The 11787-nt window shown below is 42.4% G+C and overlaps 1 protein-coding gene across 2 annotated transcripts; it reads right to left on the minus strand.

Annotated features, from left to right (window-relative positions):
* Window positions 1–1164: 1164 nt before the first annotated feature.
* LOC124703910 (rhomboid-like protein 15) lies at window positions 1165–6856 on the minus strand. Of its 2 annotated transcripts, none has more exons than XM_047236148.1 (13): window positions 6702–6856; window positions 6068–6233; window positions 5329–5632; window positions 4855–4887; window positions 4675–4766; window positions 4504–4577; window positions 4313–4407; window positions 4154–4241; window positions 3233–3330; window positions 2278–2323; window positions 2142–2195; window positions 1610–1684; window positions 1165–1508 (listed from the first exon to the last, which is right to left on the minus strand). In XM_047236148.1, the coding sequence occupies exons 1-13, from the start codon at window positions 6723–6725 to the stop codon at window positions 1503–1505; spliced, it is 1155 nt and encodes a 384-aa protein (XP_047092104.1). In that variant the 5' UTR covers window positions 6726–6856; the 3' UTR covers window positions 1165–1502. The 2 variants fall into 2 exon arrangements, with proteins under 2 accessions (XP_047092104.1, XP_047092103.1); XM_047236147.1 differs by having other exon boundaries at window positions 3188–3330; window positions 6702–6854.
* Window positions 6857–11787: the final 4931 nt, after the last annotated feature.

An 11787-nucleotide genomic window follows, 5' to 3' on the forward strand; every position in this document is an offset into this window, starting at 1 on the left:
TTTTTGAGAGACGTGACTGAAGATGCTCTAAGCATGCAAAAGTTCACTATGTTCTTGGTTATATATACTCTCTTAGCCGCGCTTTAAAATGTCTGCTCTTATGCAGACCTGGCCCTCCCTATTTGCTTGCAAGAAGGCGTGGACAGTTTTGAGATAAGATATTCAGTTTAGAGTGAGAATTTGGAGGGAAACAAATTACAAATATGCCAATCATCAAGGAGTGGTTGTGCCCAAAATACAAGATCCATGAAGGATTGCTTTTGTCAGCTCACATTTTACTGTTCAGACAACAAGAAATACATGTACGATGTTCGGAAAGGAAAAAAAGATATATGTTCTCTCGCCATCTCACATCTCCGCCCACATGTCAGATCCATCTCCCTCCTCTATTCAAAATTTGTCATTTCTTTTCTCATTTCTCAATCACTTCTCGCCACAACGACTTGTGCCTCCTTTACTCTGTCGTCAAAGTCACCCCATCTCAGTAGATTTGTTGGCTTCTTGGGTCTGCCTCTGCCAGCTCGTCATCTGGCCTACCAGGCATCGGCGATGCTCCAGGACCAAGAGGCAAGGCGCAAGTACAGCCAACATGGGGCGCTCGTAGGCAAATACGAGGACAGTCAGAAGACCGTTCCATTTTTGTCTCGGATGCAATTTTTGCACAGGAAAAAGAGACTGAGCTCTGAGTTTGGTTAAGTAGTCAGCATCATCACGAGTCGACCATGCTAGCTTGCAGACGAAACCAATGTTAATTCTCGTGAAATATATGAATATATCTAAATTTCCCTGGGGTTGAAATTGATGTCAATACTTCTGTGTTTTATACTTTTCTATCCCAAGGCTTAAGGCTTACATTTTTTTTTTAGAAAGTCAAACTATATCAAGTTTGATCAAGTTTTTATCAAAAATCATTAACATGTAAAATACAAAATCAGTATCATTATATAGATAATGAAATATATTTTCATATGGTATCTACAAAATATCATATTTGTTGATAGATTCTTCTAAAATTTTGGTCAAACTTACTTAGTTTGACTTTTCAAAAAGAATATAAGACTTAAGCCTTGGGATGGAGGTAGTAATTTTAGGTTACATTTTAACTTTTCTTTGACCTGGTTACATTTTAACTGAACTGTCGCTTTGGACTCTTTCACTGTTAGAGAATGTTCAACGTTCAATCCAAATCGGCCAATGCCCAAAAGGTCTGGTTGTAGAGAATGCTTATAAGCGATGATGAAATCAGTCAGCCGATGCCTGGAGCCCTCGACATTTCCATGTTCAGTACATACAAGATTTGAGAAACACAAGGAACCAGGCAGCAGGTTCTGCGCCTTTACAAAAAAGCATGGTCAACGGCATCTTTTTCCACAAACATTCTCCCACAAAGATTTCCTCTATGCTTTGTTCTCCAATCCCACTATCTGCTCTGAGCCTAACCTTCATAATAGATGTGTGGCCCGATAACGGCGCTTCATTTGAATATATTGCATGGCCAATCTCTAATCCTGAAAAAAAATTCACAAGGCAAAAGACAGTAATGTCACGGGAAATCACATACCTCTGAACAGTTAATGGAAGACAATGCAAGCATAACATAAGTACAAACCTGCTGACTCATGAGAATCTCAATAGCAACATTTGGATCTCCGTCTGCAGCGGCAAGAGCAACTTCGGCCTGAGTCTGCAGCAAGGAAACCAATCCATCCATGAGATTCTTGCAGTCGTCAAGAAAAGATATATATAACAAACCCCTATATGTAGAACAGTTCTGGCCTCTTACCATAACATATGACTTACAATTTGAGTTAGTTTTTTCATGCAATATGATACTACTAGCATACTAAATCCTCGAGCAATCCACTGATCATCAAGACAAGATAAATATAACAAACCCCTATATGTAGAACAGTTCTGGCCTCTAACATACATATGGCACAACTAGCATCTAGCAGGGCCATCAATATAATTACTAAATCCTCGAGCAAGCCACTAATCATACAGACTGCACTAGCCAACCACACATGATACTGGGAACAGTCTGGTTTGTGTAACTCATTTCTTTCAAATCTAGTATTGGTGGACCTCTTGGACACCAAGAACATTGTAAAACAATGCACTAGCTGGCTATGCAGTAGTACCTTTTCGAAACCCATACCAACCAGCTTCTTAAGCTCTTCATCAAATGTATCAGTCTGCAGAGAATAATTTGTCCAATAATCATTACTAAACCCATAGCAACATTAGACAAGAAATCAGGGGATACATAACCCATACCTGGTCAGCTGTTACTGTTGCATCAGCTCTGACTGTGTTTGTATGTCTGTTATACCGAAGGTAAAAAGTAGAAATCAATTGGTACATTCTCAATTTCTCATGCTAGAAGATGCAATAATTGATACTTCATATGTGTGTTATGTAATATCAAAGAAAAACGTTTTGCTTCATGTCACAAGGAAATGGGACAGGCTTCCTAAACCTTTTCAAAGGTAACGAGAGAAATTGTTTATACAGGTACCTGATAGTTCATAGATGTAAGTTCTGTTTATAGACAACTTTGATTTTGTTATGTCAGTTAGCTAGACTGCATCAAATATTAGAAAGAAACGACACTATTTAAAGTATTAAATGATAATTAGTATTATGAGGTTCAACATTTACATTTTGTTAACAAGCACAACATCACAATAACTTGTTTCAAACGATAGATATTAGTTACAACCATAAATAAGCTGAACGCTTGGGATAATATATACATAATTGCTAAATGACAAAGAATCTTAGAAAATATATGACACTACATAGCAGTATACAATGGTATCCATCCTTTGACAGCAAACAGCCCAATAGTGGTGGTGTATTAGTATAGGCATTGCAACATCACAATAAATGGTTAAAATGATTAGCATTAATTACAACTGTAAATTAACTGAATGCTCGGAAGAATATATATAATTGCAAAATGAGGAAAAAAGTTTCCTGGGTGTTTTTACATGAAAATAAGATCAGCATTTCAATGACCTTGTGATTATATGCTTGAAGTTTTTCATCAAAAAGATATGTTTGTGATTATATCCTTCTATTCCAAGACACAGTTGCTTCATATCAAATTCTTCTTTCATTATATATGTGACTACCATGTAAATGTGTACTATATTGACCAAGTGTCGAGTAGAAAATGCATTACTGTGAATTCGTTAGAGGGTCACTTGGGGTTGTGTTATCCAACAACCTAGCATGCAAATTCGCGCTTGCCTCCCTTGCAGTTGGTTCAGTTCCTGTAGAAGCAAGTGTTCGTCCTCTCCCTGGAAATCTGGGATCTTCTTGTTCCTATGGGAAAATATTCAGCGAAGTCTTAAAGCTCTTCATAATATGTATAATCCATATTTCAGAAAGATTGTGTATATATCTTTGAAGTGTATTGGTTACATAAAGATGAACAACCTTGTAAGCTCAGGACAGCATCATCATTATGGCTACCAAAAAAAACAGGTGCTATTTATAACCTCGAACTGAACTACCAGAAATAGGATAGGACATAGGAGCTAACACACATATGAATTGGGAATCAAGCACGATTATAGTTTCCAAAGGGAATTTTCGAGAGTTACATGTATAAATTTGGTATAAATTATCTTCTGATAATGCATATACTGCACAATCAAGTGTAACTTTTGCTTGATTGGTTTTATCCACCATCCAGAGCAATGCTTGGAATAAGTTTCCTCTCACCCAGATAATCCACGTTACAAAAAATTAATAACAAAACCAACTATTACTATAATGATATACTCTATCAATGAAATGATTCAATCTCTATAGGTCTTTGTAGAGCTCATCGAAGCTTCACAAGAGAGCTTCCAGGAAAAGCTTCATGAACCAATTAGCTCTACCTCCATATAACTTGGTTTCTTCATGTAGAATCAGAACTATCAACGTTAAACAATTGCAGCTCTAGAAACTCCCACTATACAACAATGGTAAGATTATTTCTTCTTAATGGCTGAAATCCAATCAGATTGGAGAAGCTCTAACAGTTTTGCACCAAATATATCACTACAATGATCGCCTAAATTGTATGTAGATGATGAGATCAACAGCAAATTACACTTGCAGACATAAGTATAGTGAGATGTATTCTTACTTGTCATACCTGAGTACTAGATGTCTGAATAGTGGATGTCTGCCTACTTGGCATCCATGACGAAATATTTCTCCAGAAATTTCGATTTATCAGAGAGCTGTAGATTGAATAACTTAATTTATTACTTTCATGGGCACCAGATAATATAAATAAATATGGAAACAATACCTTGGTGCAGTGGACGTGTTAGAATATGTAGGAAGCTGGCCATAGGTAGTCCCTCCAGTGCAGAGAATAAAGCCAGGACGCCTAACACAAGCAGACTGACATCCGATATCTCAGACCATATAAATATTAACAAAAAGAAACATCTCCCTGAGGAGATAGGGATAATACCTAATTTGGCAAAAAAAACTTACTAGCATGGACAAGCCTTCAATAGAAGAATAGAATGATGGTCCAGGCAGCAAGTAGTTGAATAGCCCATAAGTGTCTGAGAGAAATAAAGAAGATCAGCAAGGATGATAATACCTAACCTAGCTCATGAAAACTTAACAAATGAAAAGGTCAAAAGGGTACAAGGGACAAACATGCGAACCCAGACAAGATGCCAGATAGGTGCCCCAGTAATGAAACATTACTCGCGAGAAACTGAAACAGTACAAGCAAAATCCATGCATACCTGGCAATGGACAGATATAAAATATGAATGTATATTTCACATAGTAAACTGAATGGGAAGAAATTCAAAGAGTGCTTAGAATGAATACCATTTTGCAGGGACATTGAAGAGACCAAAGATGCTGGCAAATGAGAGAGAATGTCACTTCACATGCAATAAATGTCATAGAATAAAAAGTAATGGCTTTGTTCAGAACGTTGGATATGTGTGGATATTAAAGGAGAGGGGCAATTTATTTCTGAAAATAGTTACAGTTTAACTTTTCTAGATGCTTGGCTAACACGCAGTCGGTTGTTATTAAAAAATGGCCATCAAGTAACCATATCCATACTAGTCTAAAAGCATTACTAACTTATATCATACACCACCTTATCATGTTTCAACATTTTGAACAACAGGTTCAATCTTGTATTCTGTGTACCAAAAATGGTCTGAAACTCGACAATTTGAGTAAGCAAACTTTTTGAACATTAGGCATATACTCGATTCCTCCCACATGAACTGATCTCTCATGTATATCATCAAAATGAGTGTAACATTAACAACAAGAGAAGCAATGTACCTTCGATATTGCACTCCACTCAGACTTGTCTCAATGACAATCATTGAGAATATAACTCCAGAAAAGCCAATGGAACATTCATCGACGAGGTATGAAACAGGAGATATAGGATTATAAGCCACCAAGAAGGCAACGATGAGATGGAAAATTGCATTGGTTGTTGCAAGAAGGAACATCAGGAATAAGAGGCGGACTGATCCCATAATTCTCTCCAGCTCGGTGCCCAGGGGTACAAAGGTCAGCATGTTGAAAAGCACATGAAGCAAAGAACCATGAAACAGAACAGATGTGTAGACCCTGTACACTGAAAGAAAATATGGACCACGTCAGATATACCAGAAGCAAACAAGAAGTATTAACATAGACTGCACAAGTAAGCAGTCTTGAGCCTCTTCGGCATTTGGTTTCAAGAAGAGTGCATATCTCATCTAGCGTTAGCCCCATTGTCATTTATTTTCAACATTTACAAACATCTCAGCAGGTTGTACTAACTTATAGTAGAAGAACCGGTGTTTCATGAATTGATGGCATGTAACTGGCGCTTCTAGTGTTATATGCATAAACAGGAACTTGAATGTGCAGCATTAAAAAAATCACTGTGCATGATGAGAGGTTTAAGCCAGGTGAGCTCTAACAGAATCTGTATGTTCAACGTAAATGGTACATTTCCTCTTTCCAGAATGAGCTATGATTCAGCATTATGTTGCACCCAAAAAAAAAAAAGGTGAACTGAACAGACCTTGAAAATGTGAGGCCACCGCAGAGGGCAAGAAGCATATCTCGCTGTAGGAGTCATATCCAATTAACAAGCACGCCAGATATATCGCCGCGCATATTAGGGTAACACCGGAGGTGATGAACGGGGTGCTGCTCCACCACTGGTTCAGCCTGGTTGAAATCCCAGCCTGCATCCAAGAAAGAAAAATAAATGTAAGAAGCATAAAACACCGAATATTTGCCACATTTCCTGTTATCCTTCACTCCAGCAGAACGCACTGCATGAAACCCTGCTCTAAGAGATACTACATCTATCTCCTACAAACCTAACAGCGAAGCAGCAGGCAAATCAAGGGAAGTAAGCCACAGCCCAGAAAGAAACCCCGTCATTATTCGACTCAAAACATGTAAGCCACCTCTTGTCGAGCTTAACTCAAGCAACCAGTCCCCTGACGAACCCCCCGCAACAACCGGCTAAATTCCCATCGACAGAACAATAATTTTCCACGAATCCTTAGGAGCGCTTCTCCGCGGCATCCCTAGGGTTTAGTGGCAAGCCGAACTCCGCAGCAATTTGAAGTTGTTTCCTATCAGATCCGAAGGCGCCCTCACAGAAATTCACCCGGAAATCGGGATTGGGGGACAGGAAACCGCACCTCCGTGATGATGTTGGGGCGCATCTCGGGCTCGCCTCCGGTGCCGGAGGCTCCGCCGGGGTGGGATCGAGAGCTAGAAGGGGCAGATATTTGTGCGGGAGGTAGAAACTGCCGAGATCTCGAGGGTTTTGGGGACGCAGCGCCGTCTGAGGAAGAAATGAGCCGTTGCTTCCAAGCTACGGGAGGAAACGGGTTGTCTCGTAGCTCGGTAAATATCACTACTTCGAGGGGCTAAGCTGTAAAAGAATAGCATTTCTTGGGCAGCTGGGCTTGAAAGGGCCTGAACGAATCCCCGGGCCCACACGGTGGTTTGTTGAGAAAGAAGCCTGATTTTTACTACTCCCTCCGTTCATATTAATTGACTCTAATATAGATGTATCTAGACACATTTTTGTTCTTAAATCTTGATACATCTATATTGAAGTCAATTAATATGAATCGGAAAAAAAAACATAATTTATCATCATATACATAATTTTCAGAGACTTGGTTGGCTCCATACCTCATATTCACCGTTAAGGTTTCCGTCGAACCGGTATCTTATTGCATTTAATGACTTATTGTATCTTTTTTGAAATGGAGGCTTAGTCCCTCATCAGAATTGATTGATGCATGCAACTTTTATTATCTTATTGAACTCCATGTATTAAGTTTTACAAAATATTACATTATTTATAGCACAAGATAGATACATGTATCAACCATCTAAAAGAAAGGAAAATACAAAGTAACTTTGCGGCAACATGATATCCTACGATCAAAACGTTGAACTGGCTCTATAAGTCCGCGTGACCATCTCTAGAGGGTTGCACCCGAGTAACCAAATCATGTCGCTTCTCCTTTGTCTATAAGACGAAACTAGTGAGTAGCCAGGGGAATGACTTGCATTGTTAAAAATACAATCGTTTCTAGTATTCCATATCGCTCTTAATAAAACACATCAACAACTCGGATTTGCGCTTTAATTTTCCTGCTAACTCCTTATAACTAGTTTCCAAACAAATGAAAAGCAGAAAAACAGGACTAAACACATGAAAAAAATGAGAAATGACTCCCGTGTCGCCTCCTCCGACGACCCGGGAGAGCAAAAACCCTATCTGCCACCGGGGGCACGATCTCGTCTCTCCCACCGCCGTTGCCGTCGGTTGGGTCCACGGCAGAGGAGGCCCTTGTTCCCAAAGGGGATGTGGGCCTCTGGCTGTCCCTCGCGGTGGCGGAGTCTGGATCCAAGGGCGGCGGCCCCGAACGGTGGTGGCGGGTGAGGCTCGGGCCTCCCTCGGTTGCGCGGCGCGGTGAAGTCCAAGCCAAGGCGGTGCAGCTCCGGCGGTCTGGTGGCTACGGCCTAGATGTCTGCCTGGTGTTGCGGCGGCGACGAGTTGTGCCTTCCCAGCGGCTCGTCCGACGAGGTTTGGTGGGGTGGCGGCTCTCCTCCCTTTCTCTGGTAGTGGCGCGCTTTGGCTGCGGCCGGTGCGTCGGGCTCCTAAGGTGCTGCGCGGCCGTGGGTGGTTGTCTGATCTGGGCGGCCAGATCTGGTCTTCGAGGTTTGGTGGTGATCTTGGCGTGGCGCTAGCAATGCGCCGGGGTGTGCGGTTCAATGGCGGCATGGTTGGCTGCGTGAGGTGGCTGTCAAGAAGCTCCGAGCGAAAGTTTTGCCCGGCTCTTGCCGGCCGGCGGCGGTGGTGCCTTTGGGCGTCGCTTTCTCCTTGGAGGTGCCGCTGTGGGGTCTTCTTCAATTTCGTCTTGCCTCGGAGCAAGTTTTTCGGGTGAAAGCCTAGACTTGTAGGTCAGGCGACGGGCGTCGCTTTCCTCCTCTGGGGCGTCGTCTTGAAGTTCTTACTCTCTTTCATGATGCTTGGGTTCCTTTGGGTTGGACGCACACAACATCGTAGTCGGCAGGTGTCCAATCGGTGATGCTAGTGTTCCGTGTGGCGGCTTATGTGGCAACGAAGGCGTTGATGAGTGATGGTTTGGTCGCGGCAAGACCTTGTTAGTCGGCTTGGCCCGACGTGTCCGAGTTCTCTCCATGTTAGTCTTCTATTGTTGTGGAGTCGGAGCTGCCATGTTCTTCAAGTGTCTTCTTTGGGCGGCGTACGACGATCTGCAAGGGGCGGTCCAGGTGAAGTTCTCCTTCGGTGCGGGTCTTGCGCATCCCCTCTCCGGAGCTCGTCACCCAAGTCGGAGCTGATTTTCCCTACACGAGGAGCCACCTGTTTGGCTTGGCCAACCTGAGCTTCGTGGTGCCGCTTCGGCAAGGTCTTCTTTGGTGGTCGCTTCTTTGGGGAAGTCGGAGTCGCTGCGAAGTGATGACGATGACACCGGTGAGCCACCTTGGCGACGATCTTCACTTCAATGGTGTTTGTGCAGCTTCGGTGGGTTGCCAGGGTGGCTGTGTATGCCCTAGCGACGGCCGTGTTTCATGACGGTCGGCATGGGTGGTTTTACCGGTTTTTGGCCAGTTTTCCGTTAATAAACTGGCCACTTATTCTTCTCTATTAAGGAAAATGGCAAGTGTTACCTTTTTTCGATAAAGGGAATATATTAATATCAAAAGATACCAATTACACCCAACCTCTGCAACAATGCAATACTCTAATGGCATTACATATGCACGCAGCCAAAAAAAAGAAAACTAAGAAACAAAAGTCCCGCTATAGCATCCTAGCCTTAGCAATAGCAATACAACCACCACCAAGACAACACCTAAAACACAGAATCTCCAAAAATGACGCCTCTAAGAAGGAAACGGTGCACCAGCGCCGTCGTCGCCGGACCAAAGATCTTAGGTTTTCACCCTGGAGATAGTCCCCGCTCTCAAAACAATGTCTCCAACAAGGTCATTGCCAGGCACAACCAGTTTAGGCCAGACCTTGGGTTTTCACCCTGAAAGGTAGGACCCTGAACTTCACCTGTGCTGCTACCCCCACTTCCATGCGACAGTTGCGGAGCCCGGATCACCAAGCAAGTCCCTCAACAACGCGGAGACTTGAACCTCCCTTAGCTAGTCTTCAGCACCGGCCTTCATGTTATTCCATTTATCTGACTGCAACGTGGACCAAATGTCTCTTGATGCTAACACAGACCAGAGCTTCGCGCCCCTCCCTCCAGAACCAATCGGCCGGAATAAAAGCATGGGTGCGCACGATCGAATACCACCGATCCACCAAACTCCAGGCAAAAAAACACGGTTACATTCGTCGGCGGCGCCTTCCGGAACTCAACACCTGCCAGATCGAGAAGAACAAACCTCAGGAAAGTCTTCATCTTCGCCGAAGAGAGACCCTAGGACCGCCGCCTTTATTCAGGTCGGCCCCCCACGCCGGCGACCATCCCAGGCTGGCCACAGCTGCCCAGGCAAGTCTTACCTCGTTTCAAAACAAAAAATCCAAACAAATTAGTGCTCACTATGAACACTTTTATTCGAGAATTTCTAGAAGTCTAAACTAGCTTATGGAAAAGAACTTGGGAGTGTTGTGGTTAGTTTATTTCTTATGTCTTTCCCAAGGATTTATTAGCAAATTAAAAGAAAAGATGAAAACCGTGAATGAACGATTACCAACTCTCGTTCATATAAGACTCGTCTACCATACAAATGACATGTGGGCCCATATCGTATAAGAACAAATCAAAACAAATTAGTTAAACTATTGATTGGTACATTGGTAGAGTAGAAGGGGATTCATCGGGTACAACATGGTCGGGCAAACTACACTGTGACCTGAACACATCATAGTTTTACAACTCAGTTTGTTCCTGCGGGAAGAAAAGGGTTCTCAGGGCACGTACAATGCGGTGACGTCAGTCTTCTCTTAGAGCTGCTACGTAGGATATGTTGTGAAATGTATTTGTGGATTGCCTAGCCCTTTCCATCAGTTCGGACTTTTGGTTCAAGTGGCTAGTGCATGAAGCTTAACATGGTATTAGAGCCCCAGGTCTCAAGTTCAAATCCTGGCTTTCACATGGTTTTCGCAATTAAGCCTAATAATTGCTGTTGCCCCCCTTTTTAGCCACCGCTGATGCCCTGTTTCGGTGTGCTCTTCTTCTTTCATGTGTTGACTTTCTCTTCTCCCGTCACACGCGAGTGCGGGTGTTGTGAAATGTATATGTGAATTGCCTAGCCCTTTCCATCAGTTCGAACTTTTAGTTCAAGTGGCTAGTGCATGAAGCTTAACAGGATATTTGCTGAGTTGGCGAAGAGAGAATAGAGAAAGAGAAGGTTGCTGTCCCTTAGCTAAGGGATGGTTCCTTAGAAAATAAGGGAAGATCATTTGCTCCATTGTACCACATGTCTTCTTTTAGCAACCTAATTTCCTGCCAAATTTAATTAATTCTCATTAATTGCAAGAGATAACACTAAAAGACAATGCATTGTACATGTTATAGTTATTATTTTCTCTACATGACGTGAAGGGCTAAGAGAAGGCTCAAAGGTACCAAAGAGTTTGGCGTGAAGGTAACAAATAGCTTAACCTTATCAAATTAATTCGCAGGCTTGTATATGGTAGAAGTTGGGTGTGCTGATATGACTTTGCTAGCAAAAGCTTCAACTGAGGATCACGCGGGATTTAGTTCCGATATGCAAATGTTGATGATGTCAATGTCTCTCATCAGATGGGTTACACGTTATTTTCTTCAAGATATTCTAGCATAATCTTCACGATGTCGAGTGGTACTAGTTTGTATCTCATGATATGTCCAAACTCGAGGGGGTGGAATGGTATCACCATAATCTTGATCCCATGCTGGAAGCCTATGTTCAGACTTTGCAACATTTCATCCTTCACAAGGAACTGGAGGTGAACTAACGCTTCATAAAAGGCTCTCTCCAAACAAAAAACAACACACACCTAAACTGCAGCCAAATATATCAATGTGGCGAAGAGGCCAACCATTTATGGAACAAAACCGTGTAGAAGAAAGAATTCAAACTAGCTTAAAAAATCACTATATTATGGAACGGAGGTAGAAGATCACAAGAACACAGTGGAGCATGCCTATCTCACGAGCCTATTAATTAAGCCTAGGCATCCCTAATAACCTAGATTATTTTTGCATTAGGCTCTTCTTCTATATGTGCATTTTTTTAGTT

Source organism: Lolium rigidum, chromosome 3, assembly GCF_022539505.1.
Source record: "Lolium rigidum isolate FL_2022 chromosome 3, APGP_CSIRO_Lrig_0.1, whole genome shotgun sequence".
Taxonomy (NCBI): domain Eukaryota; kingdom Viridiplantae; phylum Streptophyta; class Magnoliopsida; order Poales; family Poaceae; genus Lolium; species Lolium rigidum.